The sequence below is a fragment of the Juglans regia genome, chromosome 2, assembly GCF_001411555.2.
Source record: "Juglans regia cultivar Chandler chromosome 2, Walnut 2.0, whole genome shotgun sequence".
In the NCBI taxonomy this organism is placed as follows: domain Eukaryota; kingdom Viridiplantae; phylum Streptophyta; class Magnoliopsida; order Fagales; family Juglandaceae; genus Juglans; species Juglans regia.
In genome coordinates this window covers 37,409,375-37,432,522 of record NC_049902.1, presented here as the reverse complement: position 1 = coordinate 37,432,522, position 23,148 = coordinate 37,409,375, and the positions used below count along the sequence as shown (strand labels likewise).

Here is a 23,148-nt window from a genome sequence, read left to right as displayed (position 1 = left end):
TTTTTGTATGAAATGAGTTGAGATTTCATGAAGTCACCTTTGAATCCAAACCGCGCCTTAAGTCGAAGGATACGTTAGGTAGTGTCAAATTACACCATTATATAATTTATAATTTTTATCTTTTATTTAAATACACATATTGTATTATTAATATTTGTGTTTAAATAGAATTACAAAAATAATAAATTATATATTGATGTATGGTGTATGGATAATAAGTAATATTTCTCCATAATAATACATGATGAATGACACTGTATTTATTTTCTTTAATTTTAAATTTTAGAACAAAAATTTTTAAAAATAATGATGGAAGTTGTTTTCGGATGCAACAGACATGGACTAATTACTTGGATCAAAAGAGAAACAAGGAAAGTTATCAATCTTCAAATCTTGTTTCGTTACAAATTAATTAAGTCCAAATTAAGCAATAGTATTATCTCAAATGGTATTCTTAAACTTGGATCAAGAAAAATCACCAAAAGTCTTGAAAATACGCTATTTCAAGTAATGCTTTAATAAAAATAAATAGAGAAATCTCATTACATATTGAGCTAAAAATAGAGAGGACGAAAGAATCCATATATGTCGGCAGCCTCGGCAAGTAGTGAATCATTAGTATTCTCTGCATTCGCAACATACACTGCTTATATAGGCCGGCCCCAAGGAAACCAGGAAAAAGAAGACCCAATTCCTAAAGTTCATAATTGAGAGAAAGACTTGGAAACAACAAATAATTACCGAGAAAGCGAAAGTGAGTGATGTCTCCAAAGTTCTAGTACTGTCAAATGATTCCATCCCTACATATAAATTATTCTTATAACAATTTAATAACTCAAGTACCACGTTAATAATTTTTAAATAGATAAGTTTAGTATAAATTTAAAAAAAAATAATATGTTTAACTAATAAATAATAATTCTTTTTTTACACCATTTTAGGTGAGATATACTTTCTTTTCACAAAGACTTGTCTATTTGAGATAGGTGGGACTACTCTAATACCAAATGTAAGCTAAATGATGATTCTATAATGCGGAAATAGTTTTTCTAAACTTTTTGTAATTAAAAACGTGTTTTTTGACGTCAAAATAGTTATAGAAATCGTGATCTGCGAAACTGTCTGGAGGTTGAAGACGACCAAAACGACATGTAGTTTTCAGTTTTATTGAAAACGACATGCCATTTAGTTGTGAGATCTTTCATTCAGTATTGAGATAAACGACACGTCATTTTCAATTTTGGTGAAAACGACATGTCGTTTAGTTCGGAGCCTTTTATCTAGTATGGAGATAAACAACATGTACTTTTCAGTTTTGTTGAAAACGACATGTCATTTAGTTGGGCCAGCATTCATTCAGTATAGCGAAAAAACGACACGTCGTTTATAAGTTTAATAAAAATGATATGTCGTTTATATAATCTGTTTTTCTTTTAAACAATGAGGAAAATGACACGTCATTTTCAATTTTAGAAAAACGATATGTTGTTTTTTTGGGTCAGTTTAAAAAAAATTCAAAAAAAAATTCACTTTATAGATGGTCTGGAAAGTGAGTTTTTGGGCCCACGCCCTTTGTGCTTATAATTTTTGTGCTATATAGTTGTGCTTATAATTTTTATTTGATTTAATTATATGCAATTTGGATAATTGTTGTGCAAATTTATTTATTATGCTTGTATTTAGTTTGCATGAATTGATTAATTTTGCTCTATATTAATACATGCAATTTTTGGATGAGTATATAGTTAAAGGCATGAAATTAAATGTTATGCATAATATTATAGTTTTGATTATGGAATATTTATGCTTATATTATGAGAATATTTTGTGCATAATAATAACATGTTAGTATTAGTTAAAATGATGTAATTCATAATATTAAGCTAGTCTTATGCAATTTAATGTCTAGTGATCCATATAATTTTAATTAATTAAAGAATAGTCATATCATCTTTAATTAAATAAAATTATATATTATGATTGATTAGGATCACATAAAGAATATTAGATATTAATTATACTTAATATATTAAATTTTATCCCACAATATTTTTTATTATATTTATATTATTAATTAGAATAAAATATCAAGTTATTCATAACTTAGATACAGGGATAATGAATTTAGTAAATGATTTGATAGTTTTACCATAAGATTTAATCTAAGCTAGAATATATATCAAATTATAATCATAATATTCCCTTAAAATTATGAATTAAGTAAATAATTTGATAAAATTCTATCATAAAGAATGATTGAATATACTTGAATTAAAATTTTGGCCCATAGGCAATTTAATGTCACTAGATTCAATTTTTAAGCATGATTTACATTGGTAAAACATGAAATTTTATTTAGGCCTAAGTTTTAACGTAAGCATGTAATCTATAATTTTATGCAGTTGTACAACCTGCAAATTTCTTTGATATTCGTTATGATATTCCTGAACTTAAGGGAGATAACTATAAAGTCTAGAAGAAGAGAGTTTTTCTTCATTTAGGGTGGATGGACATAGACTATGCTATTAGGAAAGACGAACCACCAGCACTCACTAATACCAGCACTGCAGCGGACATCGCGCTTTATGAGTAATGGGAGCGATCTAATCGCCTCAGCATGAAGTTCATTAAGACTAGAATTTCTGCTGATATTCATGGTTCTGTCGATCAGCATGAAAAGGTACGAGACTTGATAAAATCCATTGATGAACAATTTGTTACTTCAAACAAGGCACTAGCAAGCACCCTAATCATGAAGTTATTATCCCTAAGGCTCACCAGTGTGAGAGGTGTGCGTGAGCACATCATGCAAATGAGGGACAATGTGGCTCAATTGAAGAAACTCGAGATTGAAATGTCAGAGTCCTTTATGGTGCACTACATCCTAAACATTCTTTCGCATCAATATAGACCCTTCAAAATCTCATATAACACATATAAGGATAAATGGTCAATTAATGAACTCATGACCATATGTGTTCAAGAGGAATGGAGATTGATGATGGAACAGGGTGAAAGTGCAATGCTGGCAGATCCTAGAAAGGGCAAATCTCAAGCCAATCAAAAAGGAAAAGGTAAAATACCTCCCCAAGCTGGTATCAAGAAAGATTTCAGATGTTTCTTCTGTAAAAATAAGGGACACATGAAGAAGGAATGTGCTAAATTTCAAAAATGACTTGCAAACAAAGGTAATCCAACCTCACTTGTTTGTTATGAATCTAATATAGTTAATGTCAATATTAACACATGGTGGATTGATTCTGGATCAACAATCCACATTTCAAATTCTTTGTAGAGTTTGCAAAACTTAAGGAAGCTAGTGGGAAGTGAGCAAAGCATCTTATCAGGAGATAAGATGGGCTCGCATGTGGAAGTTATAGGAACTTGCTATTTAATTTTAAGTAGTGGTTTTGTTTTAAAGTTGGAAAATACCTTTTATGTTCCAAGTTTCTCTATAAACTTGATTTCAGTTTCAAGACTTGTGCCTTTTGAATATTCCTTTAATTTTCAAATTCAACATTTAGTTTATTTTATAATTCTGATTGTGTTGAGAATGATACTTTGTCTGATGGTCTTTACTGCATTAATTTACAAAATAATTCCACTTATGATTTAATACATGTTCACACTGGCACTAAAATATATGTTATTAATGAGGATTCCTCTAAATTATGGCACCGAAGATTATGTCATATTTTCATAGATAGAATTAAAAGATTAGTAAATGAATGGGTACTTAATTATCTGGATTTTACTGATTTTGAGACTTGTGTGGACTGCATAAAGGGAAATCAGAGCAACAAGTCAAAGAAATGTGCCAATAGGAGTTCAGACATATTAGATATCATACATACTGATATATGTAGTCTAGACATGGACTCACATGGTAAGAAATACTTCATCTCATTTATAGATGATTACTCACGATATACGTATCTCTACATGCTTCATAACAAGAACAAAACATTAGATGCCTTTAAGATCTTTAAGGCTGAAGTAGAAAAATAATGTAGTAAGTAAATTAAGATCGTGAGATCAGATAGAGATGATGAATATTATGATAAATAAACAGAGGATGGACAAGCACCTAAGCCATTTGCAACGTTTCTTCAAGAGTATGAGATTGTTGCCCAATACACCATGACTAGTTCACCAGACCAAAATGGTGTAGCAGAAAGAAGAAATCGAACATTATTGGACATGATGCGGAATATGCTTACCAACTCCAATCTTCCTAAATCCTTGTGGGCTGAAACACTTAAGACGACAGTATATATATTAAACCGAGTTCCAACCAAGGTTGTTCCTAAAACGTTAATTGAATTATGGAAATGTTGAAAACCGAGTTTGCGACATATGCGCATTTGGGGATGCCCGTCTGATGTGAGAATTTATAATCCACAAGAGAAGAAATTAGACACAAGGACTATTAGTGGATATTTCATTGGATATACTGAAAAGTCTAAAGGTTACAAATTTTATTGTTCAGCTCACAATACTAAGATTGTGAAATCAAAAAATGTAAAGTTTCTTGAAAATAATTTGATCAGTGGGAGCGATCAAACCAGAAAAATAGTTTCTGAAAATGATCATTTAGAATCACAACCTGCCACCTCAAGTTATAGATTAGTTATTGTTTACAGCACCCCTCAAGTGTAAATTGGTGTTGAACGCAATGTTTTGAATACCATACCGGAAGCCGTACCAATCAAGTCACTGGAATGAAATATTTCAATATCAGTATCGTTTCATGTACCATTTCGGGATAGTCGATATATAAATAAATTATATTAAAAAATAGTAGTTTATATATGAATAAATTATATATAAATACATATATATATAAATTATAAATAGCTTAATCTGAATTGGGAGTCAAAAAATAAGTTTGTAGTTTGAAAAAATGAAAAACAAAAATTGAAGGCCGAAATATCGGCCGGTACAGGCCAAAATATAGGTTGGTACAGACCGAAATTAAGGCCGGTACAGCCAGTATTTGGGCCGGTACGAAACGTATATGGTACCTGTATCGGCCAGTACGGTATGAGATTAAAAACAGTGGTTGAACGACCAATCATTGAAGTTTCACAAGCTGCAGAAGGACAATTTGGAAGTAATTCACTACTCATATTCTAACTTTGCTGGCTGTATTGATTCGCGCAAATCAACATCAGGATACATTTTTTTTATGGTCGGTGGAGTTGTATCATGGAGGAGTGCCAAACAGACTTTGACTGCCACTTCCACTATAGAAGCCGAGTTCGTCTCTTATTTTAAGGCTACTTCACATTGTATATGGCTTAAGAGTTTCATTTCTGGGCTTAGAATTATGGATTCTATCTCTAGGCCATTGAAAATGTATTGCGACTATTCAGCTGCTGTTTTTATGGCTAAGAACAACAAAAGTGGGAGTCGAAGTAAACATATCGATATTAAATATTTAGCCATAAGGGAATGTGTTAAAGAAAAAAAAGTGATCATTGAGCACGTCAGCACTGAGCTAATGATCGTTGATCCTTTGACTAAGGGCATGCCACCGTTACAATTCAAGGATCATGTAGTGAATATGAGACTTAGTTCCATTTTGTAATTTTTCATTGTATGAGCAATGTTATTTTAATAAAATTCTTAATTATTTTGATGTTTTTTCTTATATTGACGTGTGCCTTAATTTAATTTTGAAAAAATTCATCTGTGTTGGACCAAGAATAAACATAGTGTTTATTCATTAAGAAATTGTTGCCACATAAATTATAATGTTTAAGAAATAAATACATGATAATACATGAAAGGTAATACTCGTCATTAGAGGACCTATCGCTATGATTCATGTATTTATTACTGAAATACAGATTATCGATGAGTTTAAGATGAAACATTAGATTAGATCAACTGTGGACCAAGTAGGAGAATGTTGACTGTTTCTCACAGAGGCCATTCATGAGAACAAGTCCCCAGCTTCCCTTCCTTTTAGGAGCGCTTGAAGTGGTTCACTCTGAGTATTCATCACGTTTGTAGAATGTTGAAACTGGCCCCATGATAAACTGAACATGTGGACATGTAGCCACCAAAACTTGAAGGAAGTTTCGGCTATAAATACTACGTTTGGTCCCTAGACTCATTCAGTCAATCCCCTTCAGTCTTACACCATTTAAATAGAGTGAGTAGAGTTTGGAAGTGCCAAACATCAGTGAGATAATGCAGCAAAACCGTGAGAAACATCAATGGCTGGAGGTATTGTTTCTTTGTCATTAAACATGTCGATTCTGTTTTAAAGTGTTTATTCCGCATTATAGAATCGTCATTTAGCTTACATCTCTTACTATTCTGAAAAAGTTATAAGGGTAAGAAAATAATTTAAAACTCATGAAAATCTTGAAAATTGATGTATTTTTTCTTGAAAATTGAAAATCTTAGAAAAATGAAAATTCTCATTTGTCTACGACTAACTTGTTAGAAATTATCTAAAATACAACAATTACAAGAACCATTCATAAAAACACACATAATCTTCTTCTTCTTCTTTTCAATTGAGCTTTTTTAAAACTTGTTCATTTACTACAGATCTAATTTGCACCATATTATTTCATTTCACTCACCAAGGAGAATATTCTATAACCTACTCATTATTAAATGTTGAGTAATTCTAAAGTGTGTGCGTAACCTTTAAATGTGTCTTAGGAGTTTTACATATATAGGGGAATAATTGAATCACCTCTTATAAGGAGATTGAAAGTGTGGAAGGTGTTCTATATGGATTTTTTTAGCGATAATTACTCAAATATGCAATAGCTTTTTTATCTACATGGAGGTTGAATAGTAAATTTATTTATTAATACTCAATGAGTAGTTTTCGGAAAGAATATAAGTAGCGGGGCTGAATGGTGACCAAAAGTGACCACATTACATACAGTGGAAAATACAGCTCTAGACAGTCTCAACAAAAATCTACACAGACTGAACACATTGCAGACTTGAGGGACTGAAAAACCACATGTAAGTAATGATCACATTATGCTGCATCTATATATGTCATGCAGTCTTGAAGCCCAAATTTGCAGGTTTTCCTTTCCTGGGCTTCCATTTCTCATATCACTCCTAAAATTGAAAGATTATTGTTAAAATGCACTATTTCCAATCCCAAATGCATTCGTGGAACCTGCACTGTTCTACATGAGAAACTAAAGTTTGAATCAAATCTGGAAGCACAGTACTGATGAAGGCCGTTTCACAAGAGCATGCATGCTTCATGTTTCTATGAAGAAACTTGATCACCCCCGAAGCCGTACCCTTTGTGAAGCCGACCTCCAATAGCCTAAGTTCTTCTTCTAAGTTATCTCATCTTATCAGTTATTTTCTTCGGGTGTGTATATTAATTTCCAGTCTAGTCTCATTTTCTGGGAAAATACTTGATAATAATCCAGAGATTAAAGGAGGTTTTTCCCATTATAAATACGTGTTAGAGGTCAAAAGTGAGCAGTTGAGGTATTATTTTCAAAAAACAATTCTTATCAGTATTATTCACCACCACACACCTTATGAAAAGCTATAGGTGTAAGGTGTGAGAGTGAATAGTAGTTGATGCATAGTAAATCTCATTATTTTCAACACGAATAATACTACATGCAGTCGTGGAGCACGCAAACACCGTGCAGTCACTTTGAAAAAAAGTTGGTTTATTATTAAAAAATTAATTTTTTTTTCACATGAATCTCATATTTTTTACTTTTTTCAAAATGATTACACGATATTTATACACTCACGATTGTAACTATCATTTCTCTTTCAGCACTGCTCTAGTCTGGTCATGCATGGGAGTGAAGAAGGCTAGATATACCAACTCTAACTTGTCACGAAGTATCCATGCAAATAGAGAAATGCCACCAGCCGATGGGTTTAAAACCCATTTTCGCACCAACCAATGAAATCGCAACACGTAAGCATCTCAAACCAATTTCTCCTGCACCAGTCAACACCAAAACTGCACTCATCTATTTCCTTTCTCTCCCTCTCTCCCTTCGGTTCTCTCTATTCTCTCCCTCTCCCTTTTTGCACCAAACCAGCACTCATCTTGCACCAAACCTGCACTTAATTGTAGCATAAAAATTAAGGAAAATGTGAACCTTGCACTCTCCATTGGAGCAAGTTGTGGCAGCACTGATAAAAAAGAATGAAGCTGCTTTGATCAAAAGAAAATTTGGCCAAAGACCCATTTGGGAAAAGTCAAAGAATACACAGAGAATCCAAAGGTGTGTCAGTGCGTGTATGGTGATACTCCTTGCCAAAAACAAAACAGTATGAGTTTCCTCAGTTTTGGCAGATAAATCAAAGAAAATTTGAAATAATAACTTTCATGAGTAACTAAAAGAATTAAAGGTCTTTAATTTATGGAATATGCTCAGAAACAACGTCAAGATGGGAACTTTGGGGTTGGCTATGCAATCGAGACAATACTTTTGGGTAAATGTCTAGTTAAAATGAAGTTTGGGAATGAGTAGTGAGTAGGGCCTGAGGTTCGGGCAAGATGATCAGTTTTGATGTCGGTTGGCATCAATTCGTGGTCATGGACTCATGCAAGCATGCGAGAAAGGAAAGGAAATAAATGAGAGTGCAGGTTTGGTGTAGGAAGCGAGAGGGAGAGAACGGAAGGGAGAGTGAGAGAGAAAGGAAATAGTGAGTGCAATTTTGGTGTTGCGGGTGCAGGAGAAATGTGTTTGAAATGCCTAAATGTTGGAATTCTATTGACTGGTGTAAAAATAAATTTCAAACACATCCGGCTGCTAGCATTTCTCATGCAAATAACATTACTATTTGCTTTAAAGACTTCCAGTTTTGTTTGATGTGCTAATGGGCCTGGGCCTGTAAATATTTCCTTCTATACGAAGCCATCGGTTTAAGTTTAACTTTGCCGTGCAACTCCCCCTGCATACCAATTCTCTACTCTTAACTAGTTGAGAAAAAAATGCAACCTTTTTGCAGGGCCACTGCCTGGGGGCTCTCTCGAACGAACCGCGTTTTTTTTTCGTTCTTCTCGTTTTTTCTTGGCAACAGAGCTCTGCACTTTCAAAAGCAAAAAACATTCAAACCAAACGTCTGTTACCACAACTTTAGCTTCCACCTACAATTTTTTTTTTTTTTTTTTTTTTACGAATATCAAAAACCAACATGTTGGTCCCACTTCAGCTCAATCAAAAGCTTCTTTTTCTCTTTAGTTAATTTCCCTTTAATCCGCTTCTTAATTTATTTAAGATCACAATACCATTTTGGTCCTTGAGCTGCTACTGCTGTATATTTCAATTTCAGTCTCAAAATATTATCAAATTTAACCCTTAATATTTTGAAGTATTCAATCTTACCCTTATTTAAGTCTTGCTGTTGCACAAAAGATTAATTACTGTTTTTCCCCAACATTCCTGTTATTTATGTATCATGTTAGACCAAAGTAAATTATCACCACCTGCTATAAGTAAAGGCACCTTCTTGTTATCTCATCTTTTCTGGTTTTGTGTGCTCTGCTAAAATACAAGGACAGATTTAAAAAAGAAAATAATGTATCATATCAAAATAATTATCATTCATATGATGTCATTTAAGGAAATTAACATTGAACCAAAACATCAATTAGAATTTACATATATTTCAATGAATTTGTTCTTTATATACAGAAAAAACCATCTTCATCTTCATCTTCCATCTTCCATCTTCCATCTTCCTCAACTACTCTGCTGCGGTGGTTTGTCTTCATAAACACTTCCGATCAAAGATGTCTCTCCTTTCACCTCAATCTCAACCTCAAACTACACCTCCAACCCTACCCCCACTCAGAAAGAAAACCACTTCAATATCTCTCGACGAAATTGTTATATCAAAGCAAACCGTGAATCATCAAAACAGACCACCAGAGAAGTCAAATTCAGACCTGAAAAAATCAAGAGAAATATCAACGCTCCTGAAGCCTCGGCCTCGCCGGACCAACCCATTCATATGGTGTAGTTCAATTCTCTGTCTCCTTTTCAGCCTTATTCTCATCTTTTTTGGAATAGCAACTTTGATTATCTTTCTTGTTGTTAAACCAAGAAACCCATCGTTTGACATTCCTAATGCAAACCTTAGCGTTATCTATTTCGACTCACCAGAGTATTTCAATGGGGACTATACTTTCCTTGCAAATTTCTCAAACCCAAATAGGAAAATCGATGTAAGGCTGGAGAATTTGGTGATAGAGCTTTTCTTTTCCGAAAGGCTCATAGCAACTCAAGCTGTTCAACCTTTCACTCAAAGGCGAGGGGAAACCAGGTTGGAATCAGTTCACTTCCTATCCAGCTTAGTATTTTTGCCTCAGAATCTTGCAGTGGAACTTCAAAAACAGGTGCAGAGCAACAGGGTCAGCTATAGTGTAAGAGGAAAGTACAAAGTGAAAGCCACTCTTGGTCTGATCCATTATTCTTACTGGTTGCACACCAGATGTCGCGTAGAGATGACCAGTCCACCAACTGGTGTCTTAGTTGCCCGCAACTGCAAAACAAAGCGATGAAGATGAAGAACATAATTCCTCTCTACCTCTCTCTCTGTTTTTTTTTTCGAATTAGTAGAAAATGCAATACATAATTCTGGTCTTCTATTTTCCACTCTACTTAGGTTGAGATCTATATAGCAATTTTGGTGTACAATCTATCACGCGTACAGTTCTACTAAAAATACTTCTTATGGGTTGTAAGAATCTATCTCCGGGGATTCTGTGAAGCTCTCGAACTCAAAAAAACGGTGGTAGTAGTTCTCATTTCATACAAAATTATTGTTGTCGATTCGGTTGGTAGTCCTTGATGATGATGATGAGGTTATTTAACTTGGGAGGCTGGAATTATACACCATCAATCAGCAGCCTGCCAATATATCCGGAGAAACAAATAGAGCAGCACTGCAGAGAATCATCACGTCTGAAAAATAGGAACCAAACCTATTAGCGACCTTCAAACTTACTACTGAAAGTCCTAGGATTCACATATGAATTTTGAAAGTTTACACTTTAAAGTGCCACAGCACAGCTTGTGGAGAAAGGGGAGAAGAAATCTGTGGAAAATCTCTCCTTAGGGTGGTTCTCATTATCTTCTTTTTAACTTTTTCTTTCCTCTTGGACACATTCAAACGTGGTTCAATCATGGTATCTTATGCATGCCTTCCACTATCCGTATAATCTATTGATTTACATTATCCATAGCGTGGCCTAGGAATTTCATCCTAATAATACATAGAAAATTTTACTTTTTTATTTTATTTTTTTATTTAGAAAATAATACATAAAAGATATCCAAGATCATTCCTTTATCTCCAAAATCAGCCCTAAAGACTCGTCCTTTTTATGACATGGTGAAATGCAAGTTTGCAGTAATTAACAAATACTGATACAAACCTTTTTTCATTGATGTTGCACCTCCTCGAGCCCATTAGAGATTTTACTTTGGAACAGATTTAAGTTCGATTGAAGGGCATAACTTCGGCAGGAACTGCACGTGGATTCTTCTTCAGAAAATAAAATAAGGCTTAGGAGAATGTTCAGAACCGCCATTCAATCCCGAATCTGATATCCCGACCGTGTTTTCTTCAACACCACACATCAGGAGTATAGATCCGAGGCTCATCTTTTCATTTTCAAAGCCACCATGGACTCTTGCCCTTTCGCCGCCTCCTGCATGAATCTCTGACATGTTCACTAACAGGTTATTAATATATTTTGACATTATGTTAGCAACAATCAGAGTGGCGCAGCGGAAGCGTGGTGGGCCCATAACCCACAGGTCCCAGGATCGAAACCTGGCTCTGATATGTGCAAACTCAACGGAGTTGCTTTCCTCCACTCTTTTTCCATTTTGGTGTCCCTAAATGGTGATTTTTTCATTGTTGGTTCGATGCTGTTGGTGATGACTTGTGTTCTGTAAAAGAGCATGAAGTGATAATGGAACCGATTAGCCGATCACTTTAATCAGAGGATCACGTCGGATGCCGGTAACAAGTGACCATCAATCTCCTTTTCAAATGATCTTTTTTTATTGGCAATATATTTGGCCATGTGATATTTGTATCTTGAGAACTCTCTTGATCATGTGATTTCAAATCCGTCATTGTTTTATATATCTCTACAATCCATATAACTTCAAGTGAGAGCAATTCAGCCATCAACTTCAAGTGAACACAAAGGAACGTTGCGGAAGCTTCCTAACTATGAACAATTCATAAGCAGCCGCTTTTCTCTGCCCTTCTAACTCATCCATATAAAAAATATACATTTATATATGTCACGGATACTCGATCCATTGTATCTGATTCAACACACTTGTAGAGCAAGTAAAGAAATCCTCATGAATATTTCTATTATTCGTTTCTGATTGTGCTTGGGATGCAAATAAGTCTAGACTTTCATATTCATGCACTTTATAAAGAGAGACTATCATGAGTTTAAACGAAGGATTATAGAATTGTGTTACTTCCGTAAGGATGTGGATTATTCCAATGCAAGGAGGAGAATCCCAGAAATGAAGTTGGGAGGAGAGTAATCCCCAGGATCGGGCCAAGAGGAGCAAGCTCGACCTCAAGGCCCGAGTAGTTCTAGGGCCTGAGGACAAGGACTGGGCTAGGTCGGGTCAGCCCAGGAGGTCTGGGAGGAGAAGTAGTCAAGTGACACGCAATGACCAGAGGATGGAAGGCATAATTGTCTGACACTACTGCTGGCCGACACCCAGATCCTTGTCCCTAGACCCCCGCGTCTGGACAAGCCTAAGGGATGACACACATGATCAAGGCCACACCACATTTAATGATGACAGAAACAGGCACACCACGACAGGGAGTCACGCTGCATTTAATGAATCCCGAGGCTGGGCATGCCACAACGTGTCTCCTGGGGTGTCATAGCAGCCACGATCGAGCCTGGCAAGTCTGCTGCGCAGTAGGGAGATGGCAATGACACCCGACCCCAGTACGAAGCGGCACACCCACCATCTCCTTCCTGAGGATCGCACCGACTAGGTATATATACCCTCTACCTCAACTAGGGGAGGGGTTCAGACACTTTTACTCTTCGATTCATAATTCTCATAAGGAAATCACATATTGAATTTGGCATTGGAGGTGTCCCCCACCACCCTGAATCTCTCATTTCTTTATAGTAGCAGGTGGACAAACTGGGCTCATGTAGAGTTGCTCGGGCTGCGAAACACGATATCAGCATAAGCATTGGAGGGTTTTTTACCCTTAGTAATAATTCACTGACTAATTTATGGACGACGTCACGACAGGGTTTTTTACCCTTGTTTTTCAAACGTTTTTTTTTTTTTTTAAGGGAACTAGCGTCAATCAAATTCATCGCCAACCAATAAAGAACATAAAGTTTGTGCAGCTAATTTTGAGTTCTTCGAAACAACCGGTCAATAAACTTTAGACGGTAGAATCGGTTTTGTAAGTACGTGGCGGTCGTAGAATTATATAATAAAGGTGCAAAATGTAGATAAATATATATAAACCCACCATATTATATACACCATGATTACGCTCGATCACGTTCATAGTGTAACAAAGATCATGAGGCAACACAACTTTATTACGTAGTAAAATATCATCTGGGGTTCATAAATACATGTGTATATCCTTGAAGAATTGGGAAGCCGTTACTTGATTTATGCCATAATGAAACTTTCAAGAAGAAGAAGAAGAAGAAGAAGAAGATGATAATGTCTAATGAGTCAAAACTGATTTGAAATTTGTGACAGCCTGCAAACTCAGCTGAAAACGAGGGTTTGGACCAATTATATATTCAACCCTGATGGAACTGCTGAGAAGGGGCTGCCGCCGCCGCCACTTGCGGGTCATCATCATCCGTTCCGAAATATCGGTCTCCAAACTCACCCATTCCAGGTATCACCCGGAAATCTTTGTTTAGGCCAATCTCAATCTCAGAAGTCACAATCTTTATTCTTGGAAAGCACTTGCAAACCGCATGTACACCCTGAGGTGCCTGGTGAGATTAATAAATATTAATATTGATATTAAAAGCATTACTAAGAGTGTGACTCTATGCATATCTAGTCATGTTTAAAAGCATTACAAATACCACACTAACTTGTGGACAAACTCACCGATATCAGGTTGAGAAATATAATGTTGGACTCTGGTACACCTTTCTTTAAAAGTAAGGAGATAGCTTGAATAGCCGAATTCCCTGGAGAAAATGTGACATTATTATATCTGTTCTTTATAATATGATATTGAAATTTTGGAGCAGTCTAAAGCAACTTCATCTTTTTTAGGGTGTACACAATAAATGGAACGGGTATATATAGGGAAAATATCGACGCCCCACAAGAGCATGAAAACTCTGTCGAGTCCCATTTATTAGAACAAATAGCTACTCAAAAAGGATAGTGGTTTCCATATGAAAACAACGAACCTGTCCCTAGGATAGGATCCAACAGTAACACATGCCTTTCCGATATGTCCATCGGCAATTTTTCATAGATTAGCTGCCCAGAGATTGAAACACTAAAAAGGTTGGGAACCAAGGAAACGAAATACCTTCACACTCAAGAACAAAAACAGAGAGGCACAAACCTGCTGACCGTTGTCGCCTTCTCTGTGAATGAGAATCTTCCCAATCTTGATACCTTTACAACATGCTCGCAAAGCATTCTCCATACTCTCACCACTGACATCAGTTATGAAAATGTTTGACATCATAAAATGACAATAGAAGGAGATCCAAAATAATTTGCACACATGACAAGTACATAATGGTTCGATGACAAAACTGGTCAAGAAAAATTTCTGAGGCCAAAGGATCAAATTAGTAATGCTTGAAAATTTTAAGATTGATACTTCTAGTTTCAGTGCACCCAAAGATAATTCTTAACTTGGAATTATAAATCAAATAAAAAACAGCTTTGAAAAATTGGTAACATATATGGGTGCTTTGAGATGTTGGACTATGGTACCTCCTGATAATAGAGACACCACATAACCTCTTACAGAAATCCACACCAGTATACACAGACCCTGCATTTGCGGAAGGAAATGGTCTCAAACACACGAGAGTCAATATTTGGAAAACCTATAAAAGCACAAGAAGACCAGCTTACCAGTCGGAGTGATCACTTGCTTTTCCGTAAATGGAAGATGTCCTAGGCCATGTTCAACAACCTAGTTGCAAAGCAGGAATCGTGATAAATAATGAAACTGAATAAACAATACAAGTGTAGAAGCCATCAAAATGATCCAATGGCTCAAAGGAACATATACCCACCAAACGGATCAACCGATCGGAATAGAAAACAAAGTCATGCTTTGTCGTTTGAGAATCACGTATGAGGGTATGCATACCCCGTATCTGCATGAGATGAAGAACATTTATTAGTAAGAAAAAATAATAATACATTAACTTTTGTAATCATTTTGACTTTGAAGTTCCAGTAAAACTGTACCACTACAACATCGTTAAAAAAAAGGTTAACAACTAGGAAGAAAGGGATACCTGAAAAGTTGATTGAATGACGTATAAATTTGGGTATATTTTACAGAGATCATGTTGTCCAAGCTTCGTACAAATATGTTGTACAATCAAATCAATGGCTACATGATTATCCCCCCCACGGGGAATAATTATATCAGCATACTTCTTTGTTGGGAGGATAAAGTCATCAAAAGCAGGCTTAACAAATTTGGAGTACTGCATCATCATAGAAATGTATCATCATATGCAAAATAATAATAATATAACACAGACATCCGCACCCTGGAAATTAGCTTGAAAACATACCAAAGGTAAGAAATAGAATAATCTACTAAATTCAAGAGCTCAAAACCCAACACCTATTTGTTATTTTCTTCTGATAAGCAAACAACTTATTAAAAAAGAGAGATACCCAGTATACACGATGTTTTATACATGCGCACGCGCGCGCGTGCACGCACACACAAGTACTCCAATAATACAGGATGTATATAGGAGAATGCCTAAGAGTTTTGGGAAAAAACTCAACTACCTTCAATAATCCACTTCTAACAAAATTGACCACTGAATCTTCTACCACAAAATATTATTTCATCACATTGTGGGTTAGCATCATGAAGGTAGCTAGAGCCTTATTGTTCTAGAGTGCAGCACACTTAACACTACTTACAAATTAACAAATTATGATTATGGTCTTTATGCTAGAGTGACAGATGAATTGAAAAGTTACCTGATCAAGTACTGCACCAACATCCCTACCCTTCTCAACAGTATCCCGCCTTATCCTTCTTGCTAGGCGTACATCAGCATCTGCACTGAAAATTTTACGATGTGAAGTAGCAGTCCAACTTAGTAACACAATGCTTTGATGTACATTCTAAACTACATACAACAAGAAACTATTAAATATAAGCATTGTTTTGACACAGATATCGGAAATTCTTATGCTTCCAAGACCTTGTCAGTTAAATCATCTACACATCTTATGTCCTTTTATTGGGATTACTACATCCTAATACATATTGTGATGTTGCAAATACAGATCTTAAGAACGACAAAAGGCAGAAAATAGAAAAATAAATTCACCAATCACACAAGACACCAAGATTTATGTGGCTTGGCTTAAAACACCTACATCCACCGGTGAAGACTGTCAAGAAGAAATTCAATAATCAAAAGATTAGTGCAATAGAACAGTGATAAAATAAATCAAAGCCCAAATTCCCAATACACCTAAATCTAAATAGACACGAAAAGAATCTCTATAAAAAGAGAAAAATTATACAACATTCTCTAAGACCTTAAACCCATGAGATGCCAAAGAAAATGAATGGCAGCTCTCTTCTTTCTCATGTGACGCTAAGAATCCAACTTTCTCTCTGAGTGGCAGCACAAAAAGACCATCTCCCTTTTCCTTTATACAGCACCAAGTAAAGGCTCTCTATTCACTTCAAAAGACTGAACCTATGTTGTACTTATAGGTTGGTTAATTCAGAAAAGCCACTTCTAATTTTGGCTAGGAGTCAATGAAGGAATCTTCCAAGCAAGCGAAGAGGTCCAAATTTGAATTGGACTTGGCTTCCACTCACCACACCCAAGATATTGCAACTCAAAAAAGCATGTTGAGCTTAAGTTAGAAATATAACTAAGCCTCATTTGCTCATACAAATAACCCCATATCATATCCAAATACTCAGGGAACCAATGCCCAAGTGAAAGATGCAACTGACTCATAATAGTAAAATTTATTGGATTGGCCAATGGAATAAAATACTAAGAACTTCAAATGCAAACTACAACATGTAATACAACACTGTTTTCTAAAAGATGAGTTTCCTAGTGAATATGATAAACATGAGAAATGCAGTACGAAATTCTGTTTAATAAAATGAAAATAGAGGACCTGTATCTACAAATATCTTCATATTCATCAACTCTCTGACACGCGGATCATGGAAAATGAGTATGCCTTCCAAAAGTATAACATCTGAAGGGTTTACCTGCCGATAATATTATATAAAAAATTTCAATTTCAGTCTCAAGATCACTACAATGGGTATTTGTACAAAAAAAGGGGGAAACAATGGTATGTAGATGACGTCTATGTGACCCCCTCATAATAAAATAAAATAAACATTTACCCTTCTTGCTGGAAACACGTTTTTGTAACTCTTGAAATCATAGTTTGGAATATCTACTGCTTGCCCATGCTTCAACTTCTCCATAATACGTAACAGTTGCTTGGTGTCAAAAGCATCTGACAAAAACGGCAACTTTGCATGAAGAATCAATTGAGCTGGATGGAATTAAACTAAACAGCAAACACGAGATAAGAATAAAGAACACCATATTGATTCTTATTTGAGGCCACAAACCGATCAGATTGAACATGTCTGTTTTTTTATAGCAACTTACTCCCTTACTAATGAACTCTTAATACGATTTTGCCACGGTGATGAATCCTATATTGATGGATGGTGAATCGACACTTTTTTTCTGGATAGTGCAGGAATTGACATTACTAGTAAATAGTGGCCCTTTGATCAATTAACAATACAATAGCATGAAGCTAATGGTGATCTTCTTTAACCAAGTACAACCAAAGGATTGATAAAACTTATTTCAGTAAATGACAATGAGAAAGTTCTACAAAGGTAATTGTTTCAATGATATTCTTCAGACTTTAGTTGCAGAATTGGCCTCACCAGGATGATCAAAATTGTAGTCATATACTTGTGTAAGTTCCTCCTCGGTCAAATCATGATAAAAGGAATCCTGCAATAAGAAAAAACAGCATCAATCTCTTTTTCACAATCAAAAACAAAAGAAAGAAAAAAAATTGTCAGTTTTCTAGAAACTGAAAAGAAAAATTACTAAAGTAATAAGAAAATCCCAAGAAAATTTAAAGGATCAGAAACGGCACAGGATTTGACTTTCTTAAATATTTGAAATGCAACAATTTCCTCAATAGTTTAGTGCTGTGAGTTAGGGGTGTATAGGAACCAATCGAACCGGCCGGTTCGGTCCCAGTTCGAGCCAGGTTCAAACTGCCAAACCGGCCAATATAATATATATATATTAAGTAAAACAACGCCGTCGTTTTACAAGTACTGTTTAGGAAAAAATATAAAATGATACGACAGGCGTCGTTTGGAATTAGGGTTTGAATACCCCTGACCCCTCCCCTCCCTCTTCTTCTCCCGATATCATCTCTCTCTTCACTTTCTCACTCCTCTCTAAGTCTCAAGCAGCGGCAGCGCATCTCTCTCTCTCTCTCTCTCTCATCACAACGCAGACGCGGCACCATTTTCTCTCTCATCGCGACGTTCTCTCCATTCTCTCTCTCATTGTGCCACCAACGGGACACCAGTGAACCAACCGGATTCACGCCGAGACCGACGTCACCGGTTTTCTCCCCCTTAACCGGCCGGTTTTAAACATGTTTAAAAGTTGTCGGTTTGGTTTCGGTTTTGCACTGAAACCGAACTGTAGCTGTCAGTTTTCACCTCTATTGTAAATGGAAAAAAAAAAAAAAAAGAAGAAAGAAGAAGAAGAAGAAAGAAAGATCTCAGAATAGACTTCTCTACTCATCCACTTGGAGATATTGAATCGGAAAACATTACCTGGTTAACAAGTACAACACGTTGATCATGAAGCTGCTGGATAATCATATCACAAACTGTTGTCTTACCGGATGCTGCTCCCCCAGCAACCCCTGGCCACAAAATACAGTAGAAACCAGATGCTTTGGTAAATATCAAGAACAATTGAATATTTCTAGTTGCTGTGTTATAAACAAATTCTCAGAAAAGAGGTGCATATAGCAACACTATATCCCAAGTTTTCAAAGACTAAACTTGTAGGATAAGATTAAATTTTCAAACTTCTAGACATTTGAACCCCATAACTAACTCTTTTTTGGTTATAACACAGCAACTAGAAATATTTTGACACAATTGATTTAAACTAAACATATAACTGGCTAAGATCATTCAGGTTTTATTTTGTCGCAAGTTCCTGCATGAGACAGGTAAGAAGACTACCAACGGTAAAACCATCAATCTTCACCCATCTGGGTTGGATTCTATATCATGCAAATGAAATCAGTTATATCAACTGGTATGCCTTTCTATCTTCTTGATTTTAGGGCACTCAGTTATACTTCCAGTATGATAGGGTTGCACCACCATTTGCTGCCTCTCAAAAGCAATAACAGAATTTGCATATATTTCCATCCAGCACTTACCAATGACAAAAGGCTGTTTATGCATGTTTTCAGTCGCTGACGTTGTTGATGTGTCTATCTCTTTAATTCTTTGCTTCAGGGTGTCCATGTGAAATCCAGAAAAATGAGCACCTGAGGAGGCCTCCATTAAATCCACAACTGATTTAGAACCCATGGGCAGAGACCTGCAAATGAAATTTCACAATGAAGGGCAAATGATGTCAAAAGCAGAGAAAACATCAGCAGAAACTATACACAAATTGAAAAGCTTTCTGCTATCCCCTGAAAGCAAGATTTGCCAAATGAATAATTTCTGAGAATTTCACACACATGTACTGTATGCAATTAGGATATGCAAAAGAACCCATATTCACAATTTAAGATTTGTAGTATCTGCGAGGAATCAAACCAATCACATGGTATGAAGTCAAGAGAACAACACTTCAAGTGCTATGCAATGAGGAGTAATTTGATCATTCTCAAAATTCCATTGACATTAGAAAAATGAAGAATAGAATCCCACTATGAGATGTCAAAAAACATAAAACGTCTAAACCAGGACTAATATAGTCTAAGAAGGCAACTTAAAAGAACTGTAATAGAAAGAAAGCAATGTCAGATAGAATCACTCTATTCAATTATAATATTCAATAGTTCATGAATCTCTAACATATGAAAACACCACAATGTTTGTATGCTCTATGTGCTTAGAAAAATCAGATTTGGTTTTGGTTAAGCCACCCAGTGCGCCAACAGATGCCCTAGACAACCTAAGGCTTGGTTTCAATCTTTTACTACAAAAGCTGCCCACCTGGTTTTATGAGCAGGACCAGGAGTATTGTAAGTTCCTTCCGGGCAGATGCAAACACCTTCTGTATACTAATTTCGTTGTCGTACCTCATCCAAACTTTCCCCAGGATCCCTACTATATAGGTGCTAAAGCCTTACCCTATCTATATTCCTAGGGAGAATTGGGTTGGGGGAAGATCATATTCCAATTTCTTATCTTAACAAGCGAAAAAGCAATCATGCAAGAATTACCATATCACATAACACTATTTGTTGCTTGTACCGTGGGGCACAATGTCCCGAATAACAACAAATACAAGGCAATCAATGCCAACTCAGCAGTATCACCATACATCCCAAACATCATAGAATACAAAAGGATCACCACCAATTCAGCAGCATCACGAGTGACGACACCATAAAGCAACTCAAGAAACCTCAACTGCGACTTGTTTCATCAACGTGCGTTTACACTCGCAATGCAACATGTATATATGCGTATATATAAACACTCATACATGCACGCATACTACTCAAATTGCAGTATCAAATCTCACTAGTTTCCACCAAACTCATCAATAACCTATGAAAAGTATAATTAAACCACATTCTCGGAAACGTCAATTTGAAGATCCAATAAATAGAATATAACAACAAGAAATCATACGGTTTACTAAAAATAAAAATCCCAGATTTAGTTAAATCAACCAATGCAATAAATTACATCAGCGCTTGATAGAAAAAAACAACAAAAACAAATGCAGGCTATTAGCGATACCTCAAGATGGATTCGAAGAAGGTATTCTAGAGAGAGGGAGAGGGGGAGAGAGAGAGAGAGGGATTTATAGAGAGGTTTGGAGGCAATTACGTTTCTTTCTTCCTTTCTTTTTTTCTCTTTTGGTTTACAAAACGCTCGTGCGCCTCATACGGACAGACATTTGGGTTGGGGGCTTTTTATAATGGATTCGCGGAGGTGAGGGGGGACCTTGCACCGAAGTCCATGTTGACCGATTTGGGCCTAAAACTGTGGTGAAATTACAATTGGAACCACTTCTGCTCCGCTCCGCGCCTCGAGATAGATAGATTGTTCGCATTTGCTGTAATTATAAAAAAAAAATTATAAATGATAAATACACATCACATTTTACAATACATTATATAATTATATTTTAAAATAAATAGTAATTTAATAAAATATTTTATAAAAATAATATAACTTTATAAAAATACCTCTATTTTAAAATATATATTATAAAAATATATATTTATAAGATCTGTCCGCAGTATTGTAATGTGGTGCGGTACATATGCAGAGATCAATTATAAAACATTGGTGGTGGGGTCCTTTGAGGCCTCTGGTTGATTGTGATTAGATTACGTAAGCTTGAGGTTACAGCTTACACGTCGCCACTCGCACTGTATCGTAACTGCCCTCCACCGTCTTCCTTGATAAAGTTTTACACCAACCATGTCTCGATACGTGGATTTTTACTATTTATTTTTAATTTTTATCAACCGGGACGTGGATCATCATCAAATATGAATCTTAAGAGATACTAATCCAATTACAAAAGGGATACAATTTTTTTTCAAGTGAATACAATCTTATAGTGTATTGTCTCGCATATTTCTTAAAAAAAAAAAAAAAAATCTACAATCTAGATTGAACAAAAATCTACATTTATCTTTCTCATCTTAAAGAAAGATGTAGATATAAAAGTTTGATTAGAATTAGATGACTAAGTTAATAAGTTTGGATACGACTAAGTGAATAAGATGATAAAGTTTATCTTATTTTTTGTTTAGTAATTTAGATGAATGTAAAATACTTTGATTTTATCTATGACTACTTTGATTTTATCTAAAGGTTATTAGATAATATTTTAAATAAGTGAAGAGTATATGTATCCGAATTATAAGGAATCTGAGATTATCCCATGAAAATTTTGAATGGAAACTACATCTGCTAAGAAGACTTAGCACCAAGTGTCAACAGACGCGTCAACAGAATTTTTTGCAGCAAAATCCTTTTGTCAGCAAAGTCTTATTGTAGATTAAATTCTTACCAGACTCATTCCATCAGCAGAGTCCTACTGCAGATCAAACTTCTATCAGATTTGTTCCGTCAGCAGAATCATACTGCTATTCAAATTGATTATCATATTATTTATTTAAGTGATCCTACTTCTTAAGATTGGCAGATATTCAATTATGAATATTTTTTAAAGCATTTTACAATGCATATTTTGGTCAAAAAAATCATTGGAGAATTTTCATATTATTTATCTCAAAAAGTGTGATCGTTAATCAAATATTAAGATGAAGTGATCGTAATTCAGCTACTGGGGTTACAGGAGAAAAGTCAATATTTGAAAATCGTCAGAAGTTCTGACTACTACTGCTGTAGAGACAAATTGGTCATTTGTCTGATCAAGTAAGAGTATCAATTGACAAAAGTTTTGTAATTGAATTTTACTTGTAATTGATTTTCAAATAATAAAATTGATTTTTATGTGTTTGGCTGCCCCGTAGGCTATAAACAAGTATATTATAGTGGAATCTCTCATTTCTAAACCCTCGTAGACGTATGCCTAATGTCAAACCATGTAAATCTGTGTTTCCATTTCTCATTATTTTC

General features: G+C 35.4%; 2 protein-coding genes and 1 non-coding gene across 4 annotated transcripts; 2 read left to right on the top strand and 1 right to left on the bottom strand.

Moving 5' to 3' along the window:
* Positions 1-9,590: 9,590 nt before the first annotated feature.
* Positions 9,591-10,935, top strand: LOC108985729 (uncharacterized protein At1g08160). Its single transcript, XM_035686188.1, has one exon. The coding sequence runs from the start codon at positions 9,764-9,766 to the stop codon at positions 10,532-10,534; it is 771 nt and encodes a 256-aa protein (XP_035542081.1). The 5' UTR covers positions 9,591-9,763; the 3' UTR covers positions 10,535-10,935.
* Positions 10,936-11,751: 816 nt separating this feature from the next.
* Positions 11,752-11,823, top strand: TRNAM-CAU. The gene has a single exon. It is a non-coding gene; the product is annotated as a tRNA-Met (tRNA).
* A 1,753-nt stretch (positions 11,824-13,576) lies between these two features.
* On the bottom strand, positions 13,577-21,420 carry LOC108985711 (uridine kinase-like protein 3). Of its 2 annotated transcripts, none has more exons than XM_018958141.2 (15): positions 21,289-21,420; positions 19,743-19,906; positions 19,120-19,211; positions 18,202-18,271; positions 17,638-17,753; positions 17,400-17,496; positions 16,227-16,306; positions 15,518-15,712; positions 15,290-15,373; positions 15,126-15,186; positions 14,982-15,042; positions 14,602-14,695; positions 14,441-14,513; positions 14,130-14,212; positions 13,577-14,008 (listed from the first exon to the last, which is right to left on the bottom strand). In XM_018958141.2, the coding sequence occupies exons 2-15, from the start codon at positions 19,894-19,896 to the stop codon at positions 13,808-13,810; spliced, it is 1,461 nt and encodes a 486-aa protein (XP_018813686.1). In that variant the 5' UTR covers positions 19,897-19,906; positions 21,289-21,420; the 3' UTR covers positions 13,577-13,807. The 2 variants fall into 2 exon arrangements, with proteins under 2 accessions (XP_018813686.1, XP_018813678.1); XM_018958133.2 differs by lacking the exon at positions 21,289-21,420 and adding an exon at positions 20,533-21,256.
* Between the last annotated feature and the right edge of the window lie 1,728 nt (positions 21,421-23,148).

Excerpts from the sequence above, each read along its gene's own strand:
- LOC108985711 (XM_018958141.2), bottom strand. The coding sequence starts at position 19,896 with ATGGGTTCTAAATCAGTTGTGGATTTAATGGAGGCCTCCTCAGGTGCT. Across the intron at positions 18,272-19,119 it reads GTGTTGTACTTGTTAACCAG|GATTCCTTTTATCATGATTT; the intron begins GTAATGTTTTCC and ends TTCTTATTGCAG. Across the intron at positions 14,213-14,440 it reads GGATCCTATCCTAGGGACAG|GGAATTCGGCTATTCAAGCT; the intron begins GTTCGTTGTTTT and ends CATTTTCTCCAG.
- LOC108985729 (XM_035686188.1), top strand. The coding sequence starts at position 9,764 with ATGTCTCTCCTTTCACCTCAATCTCAACCTCAAACTACACCTCCAACC.